We start from the raw sequence: 15,249 nt of genomic DNA, 5'->3' as shown, positions 1-15,249 counted from the left end.
CCAAGACAGTGATATGATGGGACTCAGCTGGCAGTATGGCTGTGTTTCATTGCTGAGTTGTGTCCTGGTGGGGGTTGGAGTGACAGGGCTGAGTGTGCTGCTGCAGTATCAGCATGTGGTGTCCAGGCGAGTGCTGTGCTGGAGGGTGGCCAAACTGGTGCAACGGTGCAGGAGGCGGGTGTATGTGGTGCAGAGTGAGGAAGACTGGAGGAAAGTCCTGCCTCTTATACAAAGGTAATTCACACACACACACACCTATAAATTACAGAGCAGTATCACTAACTAGTGTAATATTTAAGATGTGTGAAAAGTAATAAAGAAACAATGGATCGAGTTCCTTGAAGACAACAAGTTATTATCAAATAGCCAATTTGGTTTTAGAAAAAGTCGGTCGTGTGTAAGAAATTCACTAAGTCTCTACTCTAGAATAGTTGATAGAGTACAAGAGAGAGAGGGATGGATTGACTGTATTTATTTGGATTTAAAAAAGGCATTTGATAAAGTGCCACATGCAAGATTTCTGTGGAAGTTAGAGGAGAAGGGTGGCTTAAAAGGAAGCACATTGAGATGGATGGAAAATTATTTGAGGGGGAGAGAAATAAGGATGGTAGTTAAAGATATGAAGTCCAAGTGGAAAGCAGTAGAAATCTGAGTGCCACAGGGGTCAGTATTGGCGCTGATACTTTTTCTTATTTACGAGTATATAAACGACATGCCAGAGGGAGTGAACAGCTACATTAATCTGTTTGTGAACGATGCGAAACTGCAGAGTTATAAAGCAAAAAGAATTTTGTGAAATACAGCAGGAAGACCTAAATAAGATCTGGAAATGGATTAAAAAGTGGGAGATGGAATTCAATGTGGACAAAAGCCATGTCATGGAAATGGGAAAGAGTGAAAGACGAGCAGTGGGAATCTATAAGATGGGAGATGGAGTAGAACTAGAGAAAATAAAAAAGGAAAAGGACTTGGGAGTGACGATGGAAGAAAACAATTAACCGGTAAGCCATATTGATAGAATTTTCAAAGAGACATATAATTTGCCAAGGAATGTTGGATTAGCATTTCACTACATGGACAAAGAAATGATGAAGAAATTGATAAGTACTATGATAAGACCCAGATTGGAATATGCAGGAGTAGTGTGGACCCCCCATAAAAAGAACCACATAAGGAAGTTCGAGAGACTACAAAAAATGGCTACAAGAATGGTTCCAGAATTTGAAGGGATGACATATAAGGAGAGACTAAAGGCTATGGATCTACCAACCCTGGAACAGAGAAGGGAGAGTATCTGATACAAGTTTATAAATTAATTAACAGAATGGATCAAGTGGATAATGAGAAACTAATCCTGAGAGAAGAATATGACATTCAAAGCACAAGATCGCATAGTAATAAACTGAGGAAGGGTGAGATGTCTGAGAGATGTTAGAAAAATATAGTTTCCTACAAAGATGTGTTGAGACTAGGAACAGTTTGAGTGATGAAGTGGTGTCAGCAAAGAGTGTGCATAGTTTTAAGAAAAATTGGATAAGTGTATATATGGAGACGGAGCCACACGAGCATAAAGCCCAGGCCCTGTAAAACTACAACTAGATAAACACACACACACACACACACACACACGGCCCGGTAGCTCAGTGGTTAGAGCACTGGCTTCACAAGCCAGAGGACCGGGGTTCGATTCCCCGGCCGGGTGGAGATATTTGGGTGTGTCTCCTTTCACATGTAGCCCCTGTTCACCTAGCAGTGAGTAGGTACGGGATGTAAATCGAGGAGTTGTGACCTTGTTGTCCCGGTGTGTGGTGTGTGCCTGGTCTCAGGCCTATCTGAAGATCGGAAATAATGAGCTCTGAGCTCGTTCTGTAGGATAACGACTGGCTGTCTGGTCTGAGACTGCAGCAGATCAAACAGTGAATTACACACACACTGAAGTGGTGCCCATTTATAAGGGAGGCAGTAAGGAAGAGCCTCTTAACTATAGACCTTTGTCTCTAACAAGTGTGGTCGGTAAGATTTGTGAGAGGGTGATAAAGAAATATTGGATACGGTTCCTGGAGGATCATAAGTTATTATCGGATCATCAATTTGGCTTTAGGAAAGGGAGGTCATGTGTAACAAATCTACTAAGCTTTTATTCAAGAGTGGTTGACAAAATACAAGAGAGAGAGGGATGGATGGACTGTGTATATTTGGATTTAAAGAAAGCTTTTGACAAGGTACCTCACATGAGACTGCTATGGAAATTAGAGATTTATGGAGGACTGAAAGGAAAAGTGTTAAAGTGGATGGAAAACTACTTGAGATGGAGGGAGATGAGAACGGTAATAAGGGATGCAAAGTCGGACTGGTTGGTGGTGGAAAGTGGAGTCCCACAAGGCTCAGTGCTGGCACCAATACTTTTCCTTATATATATTAATGACATGCCAGAGGGAGTAAACAGTTATATTAATTTGTTTGCGGATGATGCGAAGTTGTGTAGGTGTGTGAAGAGTGAAGAAGATTGTGAAATTTTACAGGCAGATCTGGATAAGATTTGGGAGTGGAGCAAGATGTGGCAAATAGAATTTAATCTGAGCAAAAGTCATGTGATGGAGATGGGGAAGAGTGGAAGACGGCCAAGAGGGTCATATAAGATGGGTGAAGAAGCAGTGTTGAAAAAGGTGGAAAAGGAAAAGGATTTGGGAGTGATAATACAAGACCATGGGCAGTTTGAGGCTCATATTGATAAGATGTTTGGAAAAACGTATAATTTGATAAAAAAAATATTGGATTAGCCTTCCATTATATGGATAAAGATATGATGAAGAAATTAATTAGTACGGTAATTAGACCAACATTGGAATATGCTGGAGTGGTTTGGTCCCCTTATAAAAAGAAGCATATAAGGAAGTTGGAGAGATTGCAGAGAATGGCAACAAGAATGGTTCCGGAATTGGCAGAAATTACCTATGAGGAGAGATTAAAAGAAATGAATTTGCTTACCTTGGAACAAAGAAGAGAAAGAGGAGATTTAATACAGGTTTATAAACTGTTGAACGGACTGGATGAAGTGGATAATGAGCAAATGATGTTGAGAGAGGAAAACTTAAATAGAACTACGAGATCGCATAGTAAAAAGATAGCCAAGGGAATATGCTTGAAGGATGTGAAGAAATATAGTTTCCCACAAAGATGTGTGGAGGTGTGGAATGGTTTGAGTGAGGAGGTGGTGTCAGCGAGGAATGTGCATAGTTTTAAAGGAAAGTTGGATGTGTGTAGATATGGAGACGGGGCCACACGAGTATGATACCCAGGCACTGTAAAATTACAACTAGGTGAATACACACACACACACACACACACACACATCAAGAATATAGAGACATGATAGATGACACAATAAGGAGTATAACGAGAATCGCTAAAGAAAGGAAAAAAGTTATATTAGTAGGAGATTTCAACTGTAAAGAAGTGGACTGGGAAAATTATGAAAGTGGTATGGGGGAAGAAGCCTGGGGAGAAAGATTCTTGAACCTAATGATAGACAATATGATGGACCAGAGAGTAAAGGAATTCACAAGATTCAGAGGAAACGACGAGCTGGCGAGATTGGACCTAGTTTTTACAAATGAATGATGATATAAGATATAAGTGCCCATTGGGAAAGACTGACCATGTAATATTAGAAATAGATATAGAAGAAGGAAAGGAAGATAGAGACTATTCATACAAAGGAGACCGATTAAACTACAGAAAGGCTGATATTGAGAATCTCAGGAACTATTTTAAAAATGTAAACTGGGAGGAGATGGAAAACTCAGAGATGATGCAAGAGAGGTATAACTTATTTTTGGAAATATACAAAACAGGAGTCAGGAATATGTCCCGAAATATAGACCTAAAGAAGAAGAAAAGAAAGATTGGTTTAATGCAAGGTGTGCTAGGGCAAAGGAGAAAAGAGATGGAGCATGGAAAAGGTGGAGGAGAAATAGAAATCCAACAAATAAGGAAAACTTCAAGGCAGCGAGAAATGAATATGTTAAGGTGAGGAAGGAAGAGGAAAAGAACTTTGAAAAGGACATTGTCGAAAAATGTAAGGAGCAACCAAAATTGTTCTATAGATTCATAAATGGAAAAATTAGGCAAAGAGAAACAATAGAAAGGTTAAAAGGAGAGAACGGGATGGTGGAAGACCCAAAAGTATGGCAGAACTATTAAATAATAAATTCCAGGAGGTCTTTACTAAGGAATCCAAATTTGAAAGGCCACAGGGTAATAGAGAGACAGTCTATATGAAAGAGATTAAAGTAACCAAGCTTGAAATAAAAGAGTTAATGAAGGAACTGGATGAAGACAAGGCAATGGGACCAGATGAAGTCTCAGGCAGAATACTGAAAGAATGTAGGGAAGAACTAGCAAGTCCTATATACAACATCATAAAATGCTCAATAGAAAATGGAACAGTACCAGTAGAATGGAAAAGAGCTGAGGTGGTTCCCATATATAAGAGTGGAAGGAAGGAAGAACCTTTAAATTACAGACCGGTATCACTAACTAGTGTAATATGCAAGATGTGTGAAAGAATAATAAAGAAACAATGGATCGAGTTCCTTGAAGACAACAAATTAATATCAAATAGCCAATTTGGTTTTAGGAAAAGACGGTCTTGTGTAACTAATTTATTGAGTTTCTATTCTAGAATAGTTGATAGAGTACAAAGAGAGAGGATGGGTTGACTGTATTTATTTGGATTTAAAAAAGGCATTTGACAAAGTGCCACATGCAAGATTACTATGGAAGTTAGAGAAGGGTGGCTTAAAAGGAAGCACATTGAGATGGATAGAAAATTATTTGAGGGGGAGAGAAATAAGGACGGTAGTTAAAGATATGAAGTCCAAGTGGAGAGCAGTAGAAAGCGGAGTGCCACAGGGGTCAGTATTGGCACCAATACTTTTCCTCATTTATATTAACGACATGCCAGAAGGAGTGAACAGCTACATAAATCTGTTTGCAGATGATACGAAACTGTGCAGAGTTATAAAGCAAAAGAGGATTGTGAAATACTGCAAGAAGACCTAAATAAGATCTGGGAATGGAGTAAAAGTGGGAAATGGAATTCAATGTGAAACAAAAGCCATGTCATGGAAATGGGAAAGAGTGAAAGACGACCCGTGGGAATCTATAAGATGGGAGATGGAGTAGAACTGGAGAAAGTAAAAAAGGAAAAGGACTTAGGAGTGACAATGGAAGAAAACAATCAACCAGTAAGCCATATTGATAGAATTTTTAGAGAAACATATAATTTGCTAAGGAATATTGAAGTAGCATTTCACTACATGGACAAAGAAATGATGAAGAAATTGATAAGTACTATAATAAGACCCAGATTGGAATATGCAGGAGTAGTGTGGACCCCTCATAAAAAGAAACACAAAAGGAAATTGAAGAGACTACAAAAAATGGCTACAAGAATGGTTCCAGAATTTGAAGGGATGACATATGAGGAGAGACTAAAGGCTATGGATCTACCAACCCTGGAACAAAGAAGGAGAGAGGAGACCTGATACAAGTTTTAAATTGATCAACGGAATGGACCAAGTGGATAATGAGAAACTGATCCTGAGAGAAGAATATGACATCCGAAGCACAAGATCGCATAGTAAAAAGCTGAGAAAAGGAAGATGTCTGAGAGATGTTAAAAAATATAGTTTCCCGCAAAGATGTATTGAGACGTGGAACAGTTTAAATGAAGAAGTAGTGTCTGCAACGAGTGTGCACACTTTTAAAGTAAGACTGGATAAGTGTAGATATGGAGACGGGGCCACACGAGCATAAAGCCCAGGCCCTGTAAAACTACAACTAGGTAAATACACACACACACACACTCATTATTAAATGCTTGAGAATTTGGTTTATATCACCATTCTTTTATCCTCTATACACTTAAGGGAGCCCTTATTAGAGTTGTTTTGCCTTGTGTTTTTAAGAGAGGTGCATGACTATGGGGTGCTAGGGAGAGCTGGACTCTGGCTAGGCACCAACATTTGCTATATTATATTGAAGAAAATATGAGTTGTATTGCCTTGTGTTTTAAGGGAGGTGCAAGGCCAGGGTGTGCTAGGGCTGGACTGTGAATGGGTGGGTACTAGTGGAAGGCGGCGACCAGTGGCCCTCCTGCAGCTGGCCACCTGCTCTGGGATGTGTGTGTTGGTGCGCCTCCAGGCCTTCAGTCCACCACTCCCTGACTCCCTGCAGGTAAGGAAATGCTGTGTACATCAGACTAACATGGAGTGTACAGAGGGCATAACTAGGATGACATTAGCAGAATATACCTATTTATATCCACTTACCATAAGAATAGGACTGAACAGAAGATTGAGAGGGCATCTGACAAATTATGAAAAGAAAAACACCGACAGGCTAACCCGTTCATCCCAGGTCTAGTGTACTTGGTTGGTCAGTGCCGTCTGTTAGCCATGATATCTAATTGTAAGATGCTTACTCAGTTATGTTAGTTTGTAAATTAATAAGTAACATGGACTTTCAGCAGTAAGGCTGTATGTTGTTATTATTATTATTATTATTATTATTATTATTGTTATTATTATTATTACAAGTATATGATAGATGTGCTTCTTTCTAGAGTCTTCTTGGAGACGTGTCTGTCATTAAGGCTGGCGTTGGCATAGATCAAGACAAGATGTTTTTGGAAACAGATTATGGCCTCCTGGTAAGTCATCTTTTCTGACAAGACAACACACATTATTGTGCTTCAAAGGAAGGCATCTTTCCTAATGAGTCATCTTATTATGGCTCAAAACTGATTCTCTTGCCTAAGACACACCTTACTGTTATGATCAAAGATGTCTCATAGATTTGGTATGTCAAGGCTCCTGAACAACTCCCATGCATTTTCATGACTCATTTATTTATTTTTTTTTTAATTTTATGCAGGAGGGACAGTTGGCCAAGGGCAACAAAATATTGAAAAAAAAATGTCCACTGAGTTGCCAGTTCCCTTAAAAGACACGAAAGTTAACCAAAATTCAGGAACAGATGTCTGGAGACCTCTCCTTTAAAAGAAGTCAATTTGTAGGAAGATGGAAATATGAAAAGCAGGCAGGGAGTTGTAGAGTTTACCAGAGAAAGGTATGAATGATTGAGAATACTGGTTTACTCTTGCATTTGAGAGTTGGACAGAATAGGGGTGAGAGGAAGAAGAAAGCCTTGTGCAGCAAGGCTGCAGGAGGGGAAGAAATGCAACATTTTGGCGGTAAGAAAGAGGCTGAAGACAGTCAGTCAGAGTAGGGGAGTTGATGAGATGAAAAGCTTTTGATTCCACCCTATCTAATAAAACTGAGTGAGTGGAATCCCCGAAACATGCGAAGAGTACTCTATACAAGGACAGACAAGGTCCTTGTGCATCAATACAAGGACAGACAAGGTCCTTGTGCAGAGTTAGCACTTGGAGGGACAAGAATAACTGGTGGAGATGCTGCAGAATGCCTAACTTCATGGAAGCTGTTTTAGTGAGAGATGAGATGTGAAGTTTCCAGTTAAAATTATGAGTAAAGGACAAGCTGAGGATATTCAGTGTGGAAGAGGGAGACAACTACTTATCACTCACATTTCATACAAGTATAAATTCCATGGTCTTGTCTTTGATTCATTTGAAGTTCCTGGCATTGCATCATATCTTGTTAACATAATTATTGTTAATGCAATCGCTGTTTAAGATCATAAGCAATATCAATTCATAAAAACAGATCATATTCAGTGAGTGCAATCAATGTGCAGTAAGAAAAACACACATGACATCAGTTGCCATGATACTCCATAATTAAGTAAGTATTTGTGTACATATGAAACCTATCATAGCAAACAGACATCAAATAAACATTCTACTCCTTCAATAAGATGGTGATTTCTAGACTATAATTTCTACTTGTATTATTCCTTCTAACTTTACTTCTCTCTGGTCTGGCCCTCTGAAACCTCTGTCTCTGTGTCTGTTTCTAGCTGCTGCTATCTGCTAATGAATTATTCTCTTTGTTACTTTATATATATGAAGTCATTTGAGATTACCTAATTCACTCAGAAAATTATCTTTTCATAACATTTTATGTATTGATAGTCAGAGTATCAAGCCAGTTTACATTGGAGCTTAAGTCGGCATTAGTATTTTTCTGTAGGTTACTGTTTTGTTTCCTGGTAATTTACTTTCCTTGTTCTGGCTCCATCTCTCTACCTCTTTTCCTTTACCCTTGTCTTCACCCAAGTTGTAGAACCTTGAGCTAATCCTTTCTTCTTATTTCTCTGGGCAGCTCTTTTTTTCTGCTTCCTCATTATCAAGTAATAATTACCTCTTTTGGTTCTCTGGTCCTGGATATCAAATATGGAGATGTGAAGGTGTAAATGACTATTCTGGAAGGGACTGGTGTGTTATTCTCCATTGCTCTTAATCATTCTCTTTTCTATTTTCCTTTTTTTTTTTCTCTTCATTCTTCTCTCTGTATTTATTTTATTTCTTGTTTTCATAACAATATTATACTGTGGTCACCACATTACTCAGTCCTCAAAACAAGTTATTGCTCATGAAATTGACTCAAAATTTGTCACTCTTCCCAAAAAAATCACATCATTATGACTTCAGAACAAGATACTGTATTTATCTTAAATCCATCTATTATGGCCCAATACAGGTCATCATTTTAAAAGAATTACTGTATATCACAAAACAAATTGTGCGTCTTACTAAACCTTACTAAATCCTTAAAAGAAGTCATCTTTCCTATTGTCATATTATTTTCTGATGCTCTTGTGTGTCTCTTGTAAACTAAATGTCTTTTTTGTTTTTAGTTCATCATTTTTTATTTATGGCTTCATCCAAGTATTGTGTATGTTAAAGAGGATATGATAGAGTTTCTGAAGTGATACATGAGTTGGCAAAAGCAGAACTCTCAGGATTCTTGTGTGTCACTGTCCTCAGGGAGCCTTAAGAAAAGATTTGGCAAATTTATGGATAAGGATAACAGATGGAACTAGCCAGACAGATTTCATACAGGGACTGCAACATATAGGCCTGATGACTTCTTGCAGTTTCCTTTTACTTTATGTAAGTAATAGAGTTGGAAATATAAATCAGTCTTTTCTTTATGGAAATGCATGACTGATAGTTTCTTTTGATCTTTGAAATTATATTTTGCTCTTATATTTTGGACAAGCACAAGACAAATTCTTTGTATGAGTGTATGAGTAATAATTGTTGATATTGTTTTTATTATTATTATTATTTTTGTTATTATTATTATTATTATTATTATTATTATTATTATTATTATTATTATTATTATTATTATTATTATCTGATTATCATCATCATCATCATTAGGTGCCTCTATCCTCAGGTTCAGGGTTGTGTTGATTTACGTCTGGTGTTATTATGCTGTCTGGAATCTGGCGGTGTAGAGAAGGCCACAGGGAAGGTCACACCAAGCTTGGGCTTAGCAGCGCTGGCATTCAAGTTCTTGGGACGTACATTGGACAAGGACTGGCAAGTGCGGACAAGTGACTGGGAGGCTGAAACACTCACTAAGAGGCAGGTGGGTGGTTTGCCTGGTGTAAGAATATTGTTATAAGGCAATAATTTACTGATAATTTATTTGCCAATCTCGTCATCTGAAAATCTACTTACATTTTAACTTAGCTAAGTCTGTAAGGAAGGTGTGGTGCTATAGATTCATTCAGATTAGTTTAGAAGGCTAGAAGATGAAGCTTTTCCACCACTATTCTGCTACTGAACACAGGAGTGGAGCTGGCTGCAGGAATGCAGACTATAGTACATACATCATCTCAAACACCAGTGCTCGCTTCCTAGCTCTCTTAATTCTTAACTATAAGACCAAAATATTTTTGTTGTGGCAAGATTTCAGTACTATTGGAGATTTGTGGTGGTGATATATAGCAGTGAGATGATGAAAATTGTAACTGTAAAGTAACTAAATTTATGGGATACAACTAAATAACATATTGAAATGATTGTATTGGTCATCACATATGCAAGTGAGATGGCTAGGAATAGAAACCAAGATCAGTGATTGAAACATGATGGGCAGTGTAGGGAATGAAAAGTGGATAATTGATTGGATTGCCATGCTTAAACCTGATGGGTTCTTGCAATATGTCTTGTTTTCTTTATTGTTAAGTTCTCAACTCTATTTTTAGGCCTTTATTTATTATATGCTCAGCCTAAAGACAGATATGGTTTGATGATCAGTCATATAGTGCTTTATTATAATATATGATCAGAGATTTTTATGCAAAAAAGGAAAACCAGCCAAGGGCAACTAAAGATTAAAAAAGGGCCCATTTGAAATGCCAGTTCCCTTAAAGATTCTTATAGAAGTAACCAAAAATCAGGGACAAATGTCTTGGGAAAATGGAAATACAGATGTAGACAGGGAGTTCCAGAGTTTACCAGAGAAAGTTATGAATGATTGAGAGTACTGATTAACTCTTGCATTAGAAGGTTGGACACAATAGGGATGAGAGGAAGAAGAAAGCTGTGTGCAGTGACTGCAGGAGTAGGAGAAGCATGCAGTTAGCAAGATCAGTAGAGCAGTTAGCATGAAACTAGTGATAAAAGATAGAAAGAGATGTAACATTTCGGCAGTTAGGGAGAGGCTGAAGACAATCAGTCAGAGAAGGAGATTTGATGAGACAAAAAGCTTTTGATTCCATCCTATCTAATAAAACTGAGTTAGCAGAACCCCCCCTAAATATGCGAAGAATACTCTATACAAGGACGGATAAGGCCCTTGTACAGAGTTAGCAGTTAGAGGGGTGAGAAAACCTGGCAGAGATGTCTCAGAGTACCTAACTTCATAGAAGCTGTTTTAGCAAGAGATGAGATGTGAAGTTTCCAGTTAAGATTATGAGTAAAGAACAGACCAAGGATATTCAGTGTAGAAGAGGGAGACAATTGAGTGTTATTAGAGAAGAGGGATAGTTGTCTGGAAGGTTGTGTCAAGTTGATAGGTGAAGGAATCTAGTTTTTGAGGCATTGAACACTACTAAGTTTTCTCTGCCTCAATCAGAAATCTTGAAAGATCAGAAGTCAGGCATTCTGTGGTGTCTCTTCATGATCTGTTGACTTCCTGAAGGGTTGGTCGTCTCTGAAAGGATGTGGAAAGATATAGGGTGGTATCATCAGTGTAGGGTTGGATAGGACAAGAAGTTTAGTTAAAAAGATTACAAGTATTAATGAATAATAGAAAGAGTGTGGATGACAGGACAGAACCCTGAGGAACACCACTGTTAATAGATTGAGGAGAAGAACAGTGGCTGTCTACCAAAGCTGCAATAGAATGGTTGGAAAGGAAACTTGAGATAAAGTTGTAGAGAGAAGGATAGAAACTGTAGGAGGGTAGTTTTGAAATCAAAACTTTCTGCCAGACTATCAAAAGCTTTTAATATGTCTAATGCAACAGCAAAAGTTTCACCAAAATCTCTTAAGAGAGGATGATCAAGACTCAGTAAGGAATGCCAGAAGATGAGCAGTAGAGCAACCTTAATGGAAGCCATTCTGGCCATCAGATAGAAAATTGTGAAGTGGCAGATGTTTAAGAATCTTCTTATTCAGTATATCTTCAAAAGCTTTCAACAAGCAAGAGATTAAAGCTATCAGATGGTAATTTGAGAGATTAGAACAGTCCCCCTTTTTTTAGGAATAGGCTGAATATAGGCAAACTTCCAGCAAGAAGGAAAGATAAAAATCGATAAACATAGTTGAAAGAGTTTGGCCAGGCAAGATGCAAGCACAGAAGCACAGTTTTTTAAAACAATAGGGACCCAATCAGGTCCACAAGCCTTTTGAATGTTTAGGCCAACGAAGGCATGGAAAATATGATTACAAAGAACTTTGATTGAAGGCATGAAATAGTCAGTGGGAGGAGGAGAGGGAGAGACAAGCCCAGAATCATCCGAGTTGGAGTTGTTAGTAAAGGTTTAAGAGAAGAGTTCAGCTTTAGAGACAGAAGAGATGGCAGTGGTGTCATCAGGATGAAATAAAGGAGGGAAAAATGAAGAAGTAAAGTTATTGGAGATGTTTTTGGTCAGATGTCAAAAGTCACAAGGGAAGTTGGAGTTTGAAAGATTTTGACATTTTCTATATATGAAGGAGTGTTTGGCAAGTTGAAGAACAGACTTGGCATGATTCTGGATAGAAATATAAAGTGCATGAGATTCAGGAGATGGAAGGTTCAAGTACTTTTGTGGGCAACCTCTCTATCATGTATAGCACAAGAACAGGCTGTTTTAAACCAAGGTTTAGAAGGTTTAGATTGAGAAAAAGAATGGGAAATGTACACCTCCTTGAAAGACACTATCACCTCTGTTATGCGTTAAGCATGCCGAGATGGGTCTCTGACCCATCTCCCCCAGTTGGGGGTACCTTCTCAGGTACCCCCAACTGGCAGAAGCAAAACACCAAAGGCACCTCTGCTTTGGGAGATCCTGAGGAGGGATTTTGGAGAAATAGGAAAAGATACGGAAATGAGATTGTGATCAGAGGAGCCCAACGGAAAAGATAGAGTAACAACATAAACAGAAAGATTAGAGGTAAGGAAAAGACCAAGAATGTTGGGCATATCTCCAAGACGGTCAGGAATATGAGTAGGGTGTTGCACCAGTTGCTCATGGAGAATAGCAAAGTTGAAGGCTAGTTCATCAAGATAGTCATTGAAGGGAGAGGAAAGCCAAAGCTGATGGTGAGTCATTAGTAGAGAGCTTTAAAAGAATATTAGACAGGTTTTATTGATGGAGATGATTGGTGGAAATAGGTAGGCACACTTAACACAGCAATAGCCATGTGTAGGTCTGACAATTTGTTTTAGTTATTTAGTTGTTGGTATTCTAAAAAGGCAACATATTTTTCTTCCACAGCAAAATTATGCAGCAGAAGATGCTCTGGCTGGTGTGCAGGTGTTATTGGTGGCATGCAGCAGAGTGTGGCAGTGTGGTAAGGTGGCAGAGACGTGGTGGCTTCCCTGGCTGCCTCCACCCTTTTTCCATCACAGCATGATGGTACACATCCACCAGACATGCCACCACATTCTAGATCACAAGTTCTCTACCTCTGCCTCAAAGTTACTTCAGCTCGGTGAGTTTTGGAAATCACAAATATACTTAACATTCGTCAACATATTAAAAAATTTTCACTTTATTCAAACCTTTTCTTCTTTTTTTGTGTGTGTGCAAGTGGAGGTAAGAGTGTGAATGATGTGTTTATGAGTGTGTGATGCTTTGAATTCAGTGAGGGAAATTACCCAAAGAGTATTGCCAAAATGATTATGTAAAAATTTAAGGTGTTCTGAAACTTCTCTTTAATCTATTCAGTTCTTAGGAAGGGAAATGTACAGAAGTAGGCAGGGAATTCCAGAGCTTACTAGTAAAAGAAAATGAAAGTTTGAGAGTACTGGTTAGCTCTTGTGGGAGATAAACTGGATAGAGGTGAAAGAAGATCTTGCACAGCAAGGCCATAGGAGGAAAAGCATCATGCAATTAGCAAGTTCAGAAGAGCAGTTGACAAGATGAAAGTAATTGATCCATTCTGTTAGGAAAAAGATAATTACTTTTTGCACACTATGCTCAGCTATATTTGATGTACTTGAGTATGTGACCAGTTAGACTTGTTATCCCTCTCAGGTGAAGGCTGTGCCAGCCAGCAACAAGTAACAGCCAAGATTAGTAAGACCAGCCGGGCATACTGCCCTCGCAAGACTCCTCTGTACCACAACTGCCAGCTATTGGCACCTGATGGTGTGCCGCTATGCACCTGTGACCCCAAGAAGGCACAGTGGTACTTGGAGAAAGGCCTTGGGGTGGCAGTGCAACAGCAGCCATTAGTGGTGCGCCTCAACTTTGAGCCGGCCAGCAGACCCCGGGAAGAGTACAAGGACGAGCAGTACTATGTGCAGGAGCGGCACAACTTGTGTGTGGTGTGCGGCCAAGGTCACTCCTACATCAAGAAGAACGTGGTGCCACATGAGTACCGCAGGCACTTCCCAACAATTCTCAAGGATCACCAGAGTCATGATGTGGTGCTGCTATGTGTGCATTGCCACCAGGTGAGTAATGCCCATGATGCCACCCTCAGGGAGCTGCTGGCTACAGAGTGCAGTGCTCCTACTGGCCAGGCGAGCAGCCGTCGAGTGACAGTGAACACCCAGCGCAGGGCTGTAAAGAATGCTGCTGGGGCTCTGCTCAGGACACGCTTCACCATTCCCCAACCAAGAATCACTGAACTAGAGAATGTCGTGAAGAAATTCTTTAATGTTGATTCCTTGACCCATGAACTCCTGCAGGAGGCAGCCAATATTGATCCCAGGGACTGGAATGAGGACTTCCAGGCTCATGGGGAACAAGTGTGTGAGACATACCGCAGCAAGGGCCTTGTGCAGTTGCAGCATAGGTGGCGCAGACATTTCCTTAACACCATGCAACCACAACACTTACCGCAGTATTGGTCTGTCAGTCACAACCTTCACAAGCTGTGCTGCACCATGGCCAGACTAACCAGTGACCACCCAGACCATGACACTTACAACTTGATACTGCTTGGCACAGACGGTAATGAGGAGGTTCAGCGCATGATTGAACAGTGTAAGGAGGCCAGCGTGGAGGATATCTGTGGTGACTTTGCACATTGATCCTTCCATTGTTATAATGAACAACTGGTAGCACAAGAGACATTATGTGAGATCTTTTACAAGCAGTAAGAGGAATGAACAAGGGAATTATAAGAACTTTACTATGTTTGCCTTCTGTATTATCTAAACATGGCTGCAGAACAAAAGTAAATATCCAAGAGTGACTTGTACTAAAGGGAAGATGTGCCAGCAGTTAAAGGAATAAGAACTGCACCAGAAAAGTGAATATCACACACAGTTAAACACAGATTGGGCAAGATATCAAACTCTTCCTTCATCCTGCAGTTTGCCTCAGCACAGTTCATAAATAACTTCCTCTCTGAGTGAGTCTTTATTTGTTTGTACCTCTCTAGCCCTCTAATTTGTCTCAACACACTAGGGAAAATGGAAAAATACACAACAACTGTAACATTTCCCATAAATGACCATGAAAAAACCAAGTAAACAATAAAGCAAGAACACCCCCATAAAGAAGCCAGAGAGTTCTCATAATCTAGAATAAGAGAGAAAAAAAAAATGCACTCCATATCCCACACCCCATACCAGTAACAGTCAG

General features: G+C 39.4%; 1 protein-coding gene across 3 annotated transcripts in view; it reads left to right on the top strand.

Moving 5' to 3' along the window:
- Window positions 1–15,122, top strand: part of LOC123513142 (exonuclease 3'-5' domain-containing protein 2-like) — a 23,836-nt gene extending 8,714 nt beyond the window's left edge. For 2 of the 3 annotated variants that reach the window (XM_045270048.1, XM_045270047.1), the window contains exons 2-7: window positions 1–234; window positions 6,081–6,240; window positions 6,629–6,715; window positions 9,393–9,587; window positions 12,928–13,144; window positions 13,690–15,122. The exon at window positions 1–234 is cut by the window's left edge and continues 20 nt beyond it. In XM_045270048.1, coding sequence (XP_045125983.1) covers window positions 14–234; window positions 6,081–6,240; window positions 6,629–6,715; window positions 9,393–9,587; window positions 12,928–13,144; window positions 13,690–14,693 — 1,884 coding nt within the window. In that variant the 5' untranslated portion in view covers window positions 1–13 and the 3' untranslated portion in view covers window positions 14,694–15,122. The remainder of the gene's footprint in view (window positions 235–6,080; window positions 6,241–6,628; window positions 6,716–9,392; window positions 9,588–12,927; window positions 13,145–13,689) is intronic. The other variant, XM_045270049.1, reaches the window with a different exon arrangement.
- Window positions 15,123–15,249: the final 127 nt, after the last annotated feature.

This window comes from Portunus trituberculatus, chromosome 35 (assembly GCF_017591435.1).
Source record: "Portunus trituberculatus isolate SZX2019 chromosome 35, ASM1759143v1, whole genome shotgun sequence".
NCBI lineage: Eukaryota > Metazoa > Arthropoda > Malacostraca > Decapoda > Portunidae > Portunus > Portunus trituberculatus.
The sequence above is the reverse complement of the archived record's forward strand: the minus strand, read 5'-3'. Positions and strand labels throughout refer to the sequence as shown.